Source organism: Varroa jacobsoni, unplaced genomic scaffold (genome assembly GCF_002532875.2).
Source record: "Varroa jacobsoni isolate VJ856 unplaced genomic scaffold, vjacob_1.0 scaffold_1312, whole genome shotgun sequence".
NCBI lineage: Eukaryota > Metazoa > Arthropoda > Arachnida > Mesostigmata > Varroidae > Varroa > Varroa jacobsoni.
Genome location: NW_019214214.1, coordinates 31774 through 41887, shown reverse-complemented (window position 1 = coordinate 41887; position 10114 = coordinate 31774). Strand labels below are relative to the sequence as shown.

At 40.0% G+C, this 10114-nt stretch overlaps 1 protein-coding gene across 5 annotated transcripts in view; it reads left to right on the top strand.

The window, feature by feature from the left end:
* The window catches only part of LOC111268712 (glycoprotein-N-acetylgalactosamine 3-beta-galactosyltransferase 1), a 21120-nt gene that overhangs the window by 3953 nt on the left and 7053 nt on the right, over positions 1–10114 (top strand). For 2 of the 5 annotated variants that reach the window (XM_086971785.1, XM_022847860.2), the window contains 2 exons: positions 2230–2395; positions 8837–9018. In XM_086971785.1, the coding sequence (XP_086827911.1) occupies positions 8919–9018 (100 nt within the window). In that variant the 5' untranslated portion in view covers positions 2230–2395; positions 8837–8918. Of the gene's footprint in view, positions 1–2229; positions 2455–8836; positions 9019–10114 lie in introns of all 5 variants that reach the window. The other 3 variants (XM_086971787.1, XM_086971786.1, XM_086971788.1) reach the window with 3 other exon arrangements.

Sequence of the window (10114 nt, the reverse complement as noted above, 5' to 3'; positions counted from 1 at the left end):
ATATATAGAAAATGTCGCCAATGTTTTTTAGAAAAGCTTTCGGCCATTTGTAACAGACAGACGTCCAAAATATAGCTGTGAGCAATGGGTATCTGGCGATGGCAAGGTTTCACCTCATTTTGACAAGCCCACTGAGGTCACTACGATGCCATATTGTACCGCGCCGTTCGTCTGATCATCTAATAGGCCGCTTCATGTTCAGCGGTAACGCTTGTCTGACCAAAATAACCACTGTAATAGTTCTCAGCCTACGCTATCGACGTGGTAAATACCGAAGGCGTGCTATTATAGAGACCAATGTGAGTAGAGCAGAAGGTTACGGCTGAGCAGTTTTTCGCACAGTTTCAAATCCATTTTACCATTAAGCTCTTCTAGTAGCAAGTTACGTATGTTAGAGCAACATATTAAGTTTTGAAATTAGTCTAATTTCGATTTCACAGCACATTTGACCTTCCTCTAAGACATTTCCTTCTTTACCTTAATACCTAACCTAATAGTTGGCAGTTTTATGATGCAAGTTTTTACATTAAAATAGGTCTTCGCATATTTATGAGACGTTTTTTGGGTAATCAAATGCATTCTATTAAATGCTAAAACGTTATACGACCACTTTCGCTCGTCTCATTGGATTCCTCTTTTGCGCAGCGTGGCTTAGTGACAGCGTTAAATTACTGCATCGTGACCGCTGCATACGCATATGCCGGCCTTCTTCAGTAGCGTCTCTCTTCCTTACGCTTTTTCGTAAGATGTTCGTGTTAGTCCAATACGTCAGCGCAACGTATAAGTCTAATGGCTCCGAGACATAGTCAACGGTCGAAAGCAAAGAAAGACGCCGGTGAAGAGTACAGAGTTGCAGCAAAATCCGGTAATGAGAGGCCCAGTTTCACTGACTCTTTTCTGAGGTCGACGATAGATATTCGTAATAGGCCATCGAACAGAAAGACTATCGTGGCATTCCGACTCGACATTTCGATCGACAAATAAGAAGATAATGAAAAAGAAGGACCAAACTTTGATTACGATACCGTAGAGAAAAGGACAGTCGCCTGTTACTGGAGTAGACGTAATTGACAGCAGTATGATAGAATAACCTCAAAGTTACAAACAGAACCCTAACTCTTTGCATAGGTTTACTACAAGTAGCAGCAGGACCGGTAAAAATTTGACAGGCTGATTTCAGATGCGCACAGTTGTTTACATGTTACCGCGGTCCGTTGAGTGAAGCTCTATCTCTTTGGCATGATCAATGATCACAAAACAAATATCGGTTCTAGTTACATCGTCTAGCCAACTTTTAGCCGCACTGTCAATTTTAAGCAAAGCATGTTACCTACCGAAAATCTTAGGCCTGGTTGAATTTTTTGTGAAAGGAAACTACACAGAGAGGAGTGTATAAATTTATAACAAAACAACGGAGTTGAATAAACGACGCGATAAGCACGTGGGTCATGGATTCAGTGAATAGGTAGTATATTATGTTTTAGTTTTCCCTATATACTTCGATTTGAATTTGTATGCGAGTTTCGCTTAAAATAGAGATGTTGATATACGGTAATATAATTCGTCATGCTTATTGAACCGTATTTAAACCCCTAGGGGAAGTAGTGCTTCGGGCGGCCGATTAGCAGACTTCCTATGTGGAAAACATGTATCACAAAAATTTAGATTTGTCCGATACGAGCAGATTTCAAAGATACCAGTCAACAGAATCATAATTATAGATAGGTAGGTTACGAACGAAAAAACACATACATATTGGCTTCGTTAGATGAAAAGTAAAATTATGCAATCTAGCTATTAGTCAGATTTGTATTGATTCTGCTTCTAAGAAAACTTTTTTAGTAAAGTTTCTTGCACAAATCGTTATCGAATCCTACGATGCCCCTGAGCATAACTTCGAATAGCATAAGTTAAAGGGGACCTAGAAGCTGGTGAGTGTCTACTGATACGTTTGTATGCCTGTCATGGGAGGAAGTTGACGATGTTGGAACACGCTTCTCATAGGAATATAATACTGCGGCTGTAGCTGTTAATAGTGTGGCGTTGAGAAGTGCGACAACTTTCAGCCAGATGTGATAATAATGTTAAAACGAGTCCCTCGAGGTTCGTGGCAGCTAATAATATCTATTTGTAATACTAATAATAATATTGGGTTTTGCTATAATTCGGAACCTATAAATAGTTGGTTACAAATACTTCCTAGTTGATTTAATAATTTCTCTTCATTAGAATTACAGGTGGGCCAGGCCGACATAAGGGCCGGATCGTCAGTGATAGGCACCATGGTTCCGGGCTACAGGCGATAGATGTTGAGACTGTTCTGTTGCAATGATCCGATGACATCGAGGCAATAGTCGACTATCTTCTAGCGTCCGTCGAAAAGGAGATGCGAAACGTGAGTGCGGAGGCGGGCTTCCTCATCGATCTTGTGGCAAACCTTCGTAACATTAAACAGTGCGTTTTCAAAATGACGCGCCTCGATACGGTGCTAGGCAACGCCAAAATTACATCAGCGCCACAGCAGGCGCAACCGATCTATGGAGACATGTGATAAATGATGCTTACATGCACCCGGCACTGGCCTCGATGTTGGTGAACATCAGATCTTCAGAAATAAGTAGAAAATATGGAATTGGGATCTACGATGGGACAATTTTATGATGTGCGTACACATATGTTTGTCACATCGACATAAATTGGAATGGCCACATCTGATTGAATAGTCAGTTTATTTAGCCTTTTATCAGTTACTATAAATCCAGTTTTAAAGATTAGCAACGATAAACGACTACGCTCTGTAAAAATACGCGCTCAGCTTCGGAACAGTTGACGCTCTTGAGCGTGCGAAGCTTGGATACTGTTGCAATAAACATTAGGAGAATCTTTCTTATCTGGAGAGATACGCAGCTGATTCTGCCGTGGGTGAGTTCACTCGTTGCTTGGAGTGCAGTGGCTGTATACTCCGCCCAGCATCTGTGTGCACGACGGGGTCGTGTAGGGCAACCGTCCCTGGGGACCTACTTGTCCCGCGTCCAACCGACCCAATGGCGCCAGATCGTTCGAGAGAACCTTCTTGACCGTCCTTTTGGCCTCGCCGCCCTTGACCGCATCCAGCCTAATGCTGCTGTTATGATTAGACTGGAAGAGAAACAATACTGTACATGCACTCGCATCTGAGAAGTGACCCTTTAAATAGCGTCTGGGTTTCGGTGCTGCTGTGCAGTGCGTTAGCCGACATTTAAATTATTAACGTAAAAGTTTGTAAAGTTCTATAAGAATGTTTCTATTGCCGACGACTGAATAACGGAGGAAATCGGCCGAACTGTAAAAACGATTTGTAGCTGTTTAGCAGGAAGGAGCAGCCAGCGCCGGTCGTGTAAAATTGACCCGTAACGGATTGTGCATTTGGCCATCTGCCTTTAGGTTACAAGACAATATTACTTCTTGTTGCTAGATAATAATTCGAAATATTTGATTACAAAAAATGTATAGGTTATCGCTATTGCGGTAAATTATAGGATTATTCTAGGATTGAATATTCGAAAAAAGGGAAAGGGGTCCGCGTAGTACTAATTTAGTAATTAAGGAAAATTGTTTTGTTACATTACGGTGCAGTCTTACACCGTGACACTAGAACTTCGGTAGGGTTTAAGTTGACTGGTAACGTAAAAACCATATATAAAAATCATATGTAAAAACTTAACGGTATCAAGCTCTAACAACCCTCTGGCAGTGAACGGGGGCCAATAATAGTTGTATGCACGTCTATAGACCTGTCTAGTCTTGTGTTAAGATGCGACATATTCCCGAGAATCTTCTAGCTGTCAAATGATATGGAAAATTGCTTACGCGTCATATGGTCTGAGGACATGTTGATAATTTCCATTCTACTTAGCTTTACCAACTGTAATATTGATCGTATCTGTCGAGTCGTCTATTGAATGGGATTTACTCGTTTCGAGCAGCCTTCTAGACGTCTGGCGTGTCGCCAAAGTTTATGTTTTTTGTTTAACTGTTCGAGTTTCTCTTTGAGACGTTCTGCAAGACGTTTCTGTGTTCATGATGATCAACTACCATTAAGTCTAACTGACTCTGCGTGATGCATCGGCCTAGATTGAATTTCCTTATTCGTTCTATTTAATTTGTCTCTTGCAGGAAAATCCCCATTGCAAAATACGACCTCGAATTAACTACGCACTCTTATGAACTCCTTTCTGGAAGAAATCCTCGATATATCACGACCATATTTGTATTCCGTGCAGTTCTGAATAATACCTCTACCACATAACATACAATACACATTCCTATAGCAGAAGCTTGGAAAAGCGAGAACTAATCCGATTGAGATGCGAGTTATTACCTACTGTTGAAACGAAGCTTTTCTTTGCCTTTGCCTCGAAATCCTCTGTCTAGAAATCGAAATTCATCATATCACTTCCAGGAAAAAAAATGAACACAACGGTATGTGGCAAAATGACTACGCCCAGAAATTACCGCAAGGACCACGTCTGCTTCTTCCCCATCTGTTTTTTCTGCCTCTACGAGAAAGATTGCCGCTGCGCTGCGTCGTTTGATGCAGATGGTCTAATTCTGTATTGTTTTTTCCCTCTCTCGTCCTTTGCTTTCGTCATCTGGTCCTATTACCTCGCTTCTGGGTCGTCTCCCGCTCAACAGCACTGAATAGTCGTGACCGGCTGGCCTCGATCAAAGGAGACAAACTTTATTCATCTAGAATAGCTATCTGTTTGGCTGATTGGCTCAGAACCAACCACAAGCATGACGAGGTCTGGTTCCCGAAACAGTGCACGATCTTCCACCGAAACATACACACGTAGACGCTCAAACACCAAACTCCACTACCGCTAATAATAATCATAATAGACAAAACAATGCGGATGGCTTGCAAATGTGACTGTAATTGTTAGTGAACTGCTAAGATTCGTTGCGTTGCCATAGCTCATAAATTCTTATAACGACATTTTGAAACTATATTGCAGACGGGTACATATCTGCAAATTCAAAGGAAAAAAAGAAAGCTGAACATCGGGATGGCTGACTCGTCAGTTGGGGGTAGATTCTCCCGTGTCTTCCAGTATATCTTTCAGTCATATCTACAAAACCAAAATCTTCGTATCACTTTTTTTATTAACATTTTATGTTTGAGTTTAGATTAATCTCTGACACATTGATATCTTTTTAGGAAGCTTTAGAAGCTTCATTATGACAACGGCCCAGATCATAGATTGATCATTTAGATGGGGGTTCGATACGTGTGAAAACATTGGCCAACAGCTAATTTTCGATCACACGTCAAAGGCGTACCTTCTCTCCTGTCTACGTTACTTTGTGACACAAAGCACAGCTGATCTGACAGCAAGATAACGTGCCCGTTACGACAAGCCGCTCGTCAAAATGTATTTGCCTAATTTTATATTTTATATATATATATTATATAATATTGCCTAAATTTGATAGCCGTAAATTGCGTGATTACCTTATTTTCACGTTAATGATCGTGTAATCCGTAACGTAAAATTATTACCACAAATTTTAACTGTTGTTGGGATTTTACTTCGCAATATTATACAATGTAATTTTAAAGAATGACTAATATGTCATTATATCGAATTGTCGGAATAGTATTCATCACAAAAAAAAAAAAGATTATTTTATATTTTTTTGAAATGGCACTACTGAGCTGAATACGCGTCATCTTGATCGCGTCTGGGAGTTTCTGGGAGAAAAATTGTGGCTTTTGCATCACTTCACTGCAACTAAATTACAGGGAGTTTTGCAGAGACTGAAACAGATAAAAGTCCGATGATACAAATACGGGCTACAATGTTAATGCATTGAAATCTCCCATGTAAATCTCTTCGCTCAACTTTTTCCCGGTGGCTAAAAATATATGGAATCGGGCACTGTCACGGTGGAAAACGACGCTACGTCTGTTCACAAGTTTGGGTTATTTTTTTCAGTAGCTTGTAGAGTAAGCTGGTTAGCTTCTGGTAGACAGGACCCAAATTAGTCGTTTGGCTTTTCCGATCCCATCTGTTACATAGCACCTCTTTGTTTGGGTCAGTCTGGGTCTTAGCACATATGGGGGGGGTCTTCTCTTGCATTGGCCACGCATGTCTTTCGCCTATGGTTTTCGTAAAAGGTTCCATCTCCGTCATCGAACGCTTTGAAATTTCGTTATGCTTCTCTAGAGTTTCGCAGATAGAAATATAGTCGAGTTTTGTTTCCATTCGAAGTGCGGTAAAAATACCCGCCTTTTTTGTAGCCAAATTTCTTCGAATGGTTCGAGACTGTGATACGTGGCCTTGAAGCCATCTAGCTCAAAAAATGACCAATACCCTTTTTGATAGCCCTATAAAATGCTCTATATCTTTGGAACTATTCGATACCTGTAATTAGCGTCTCCAGCGTATTGAACGTATTTATTTTAGGGTCCGTTGTAGTCACTAGCTTGTATGATATGTAAATGGCAATGTAATAAAGTATACAGGTCTAAATTCAAGGTCTTCTACATTTACCAATCGTACTCAATATAAAATTTGGAACGTTTCAGCGCTGTATATTATAGGGAGGCGTCCGATAAACACGAGAAGCTGTTTCATTGAACTGTTTTTTAGCTCTCGCCATTTGTTCAAACCCCCGGGCTGACTTCATCTCAACGTAAATAGATTTAGTACGTGCGTATTCTGTACAGGTCTCGTGTCTAGGTTATCTTTCTCCGTACTCGTTTTAGAGTTAAGATGTACGCAGTAATCATTCTCAGCAGCGGAAGCTCGTCTGAATGATCTCTAGATGACTTAATTTTTCGATTTGTTCACAGCGGGTTAATCAGTCGTCGTGATGTGCTTTTGGCTCAATGGATCACATTAACCAATAGCTTCCAAACATTTTAACAGTTATATGATGTTCTATACATAACAAAGGCAAAATTGATCAGACAGGTGATTGCATAACATAATTTTAGGAAGATGCTTCTACCTGAATATAATAAGTACACAAAAGTAACGGAAACTCGTACAGCGCTAGGCCGACGCACAAGGAGTTCAAAGAAAACGACCTCAATATCCCCAAAGAACACGCTAGTAAATACTTTAGAGCTATGGATTAGGGAACTTCGGTGAAGTAGAAAATCTGATTTCTAAATATTTAATCGTATTCGTCTTGTGTCTTGACTGTTTTCGATTAATTCAGACGGCCGTACTAATACGCTCATAACTGTCAAAAGGCAGAGTGGTGATTTTTCGATCTAGAAAATGGAAACTGAAGTTAGCGACGCTACTAATTTTTAGTTAATAACAGGGCAGGTTTTACAATTGTGACACAAGCAGACGATGCGATATGTAAAATACAAAAAGATAGATAAGTGACCGTATATTATGGTCTACTGTGCTTCGGTAAAGCCGCAAACCCATCGTTGAGCGTTTGCGAATGCTGGTAAATTCGATTCGACACAAGCAAGATACTGCTGAAGCACCCGTAAAAGCGCGTACATTTATATATGGATGAACCTGTTTATAAAAAAAAAACAACACATTAAATAACAATATCACGATAGATGTTCCTTACGAAAATGCATTGTGCAGTTATGAGCAGTTAAATGAGTACAAACTTACTACGGGAAAGTTGAAATCTAATCAAAGTTGACAACGGGATCCAAAGGTGGACTGACGCTTCTTTTAGGACAACTGAAATTTTATTTCTTTCAATCGGGCCTATCACGTTCTATTATACACAATTAGCATTAGCTAAATAAGCTTATCGTTAAAATTGACTTTAGAATCTTTTTCTTCGTCTCTCATAGAGTGACAGCATTAGCTAGTGCGTTTTATTTCGATGAAAGGAAATCGAACGAAAGGCCGCTCAGAATGTTCTATTAGTGCTTATCGTGAGCGATGATAGCGCCGAGCGGTTCCTGGCGCCATTACGGGTAAAAGAATGGTTACGGCAGGTGGTCAGTGAGGGCAGCAGTAATCTTCTCGAAGTAGAGGCAGCATAAAAAAAAAACAGCTAGGAAAGCCTCTGCTGGCCAAACCAGTGTTGCCTCTAGTTCTAGCTAACGAAGGGCTTTGTTTTTATTGTTTATTAGTAGGGAATGTTTCGACAACGGTGTACAGCTAAATGCGTTTTTCGATTGTCGACCAACTTTTGAAGTTCAATCTATTTAAGATAGTTCTTGCGTTCCGTTTGCCCCTGTCAGTATCCATAGTCTACGATTAACTCAGGGAAGTGTTTATCTTAGTCAGATATTTTCACCTGTTGCCATTCCTACAATTCAACAATACCTTACAAAGAAAACAATGGAACTTAACGTTCGTCTTAACGTAGTTTTTTTTAGAGTTACAGTCAGGCTTAGAGATATCCGCTAATGAACATGTTGGCTCGAGCTGCGCTTTACTTCTTCTTCGTAAAGGCAAAACTCCAAGAAACCAAAGTGCTACGCTTTGTAGCTACATATATTGCCTTGTAACACTAATAACAGATGAAATGTCCTTTAGTATTATTTAAGTAGCGTATGTAAATAGGACAACAAAATGCACCCTCTCATACAATATTCAAGGGGCACGAAGCGCGCTAGAGAGAAATGCACGAATCACCATGCAACAGCAGAAACGATTCGAAAATTCTTATTCAATTAAATAAAAGTCACTATAAGGATGCTGCATCGTTAATGGTGACTGTTCGCATACTGTCGCATAAGTGACCACATAATTGTTGAACTTACCGGCAAAACTTATCAGACGTATAGATATCTGGACACACACACTATTCGATTAGCTGTTAAACCTATTAAAATACATTCAATGACGTTCTTTCACAGATCGTTGCTGAATCACTGAAAAGCTTCTGCAGAACGAAACAAAACAGAGTTCATCGTAGACGCGTGGCAACGCGACAACGCGATGAAGTACACGCGTTTAACGGCAGACGTGGAGCGCTTTGGAGTAAGCGGTTATGGGCGATGTTTACAACCTCGAAACTTTCTGACGACACTTGGAGCTGGTGCGTGTAATTATTGTTTTAGTTGCCTAAGCTCAAAATATTACCAAAATAAGCTCAAGATATTCCACGCGAGTTAGCTGTGGAATTAATGATTGTCATAGCAATACCGGTCGTTGCTGACAGGACGCGAGCTGAGACACAGAGCTTCCGGCGCGCCAATTTCCGGATTGCCCTCTAATAGGCTCAGGCCTATTGTCTACGCAAAAATTTATTTATCAAAGCTAATTCATCTTTCAATTAAGACATAATGATACGTTGCCAATTTTTTTTACTAGTGCTCTTTTTTTATTGTCAGATATTCACCAGTACGTGGTTTGATGATCACAAGTGAGGTTCGTCAAAGCAACTGACAAAGTTGACATTGGCTAGCAGTATAAAACTTAACTCGTAGGGAAACAAGACTTTTTATATAAAAAAAGTTGAAATTCCTTTAACAAGCCCAGTTCGTGGATATGCGCCTTGCTTGTATCGCTAATATGCAGAACAGAGAAATATAGAGAAATAATTGGCTAGTTATTTAAATCAAGCAGCAGATAAGTATTCGTAAGTTTAAGTTCGAACTTTCTGGCGTCGTTCACACCGCCTTTATAGCAACTGTCATTTAGCCGAGCCAGCCCTCGGTGGATCTATCTTCACTGAGCCAATATATAAAATATACTTTGTTCACTGAGAACCGATTTTTAACGAGCTTTTTTCTCGTCAAATCATTTATTTTAGAATTTGGAGAAAGCTCCAAGAGACAACGAATGTTGTCACTGAATAACCCTGAGAATTACTCACACTCCGCTGGCTGTTGTCATGACTGGTCTCTAGAGTAGTCGATTGTTTGTCATACCTTTGCGTAACGTTTTCTCAAAGCGTTAATGACTCTGCGATAAAAGTAGCAACGTTTAACCACAAAAATTAAAATGCTTAAATACAGTGAATTGCCTAGCAAGTAACTGAAGTGTTAATTATTTGGAGAAAACAAGTTTTGGCTTCTATGAACACTTCAAAATGATGTATAACTTTGAGGCCAGTCCGATCACCGAGCAGCATATAAACTAGATAGACTTCTCTGAAGCGGTCGTTTTTAGTCAATTCAAAAAGATTAATA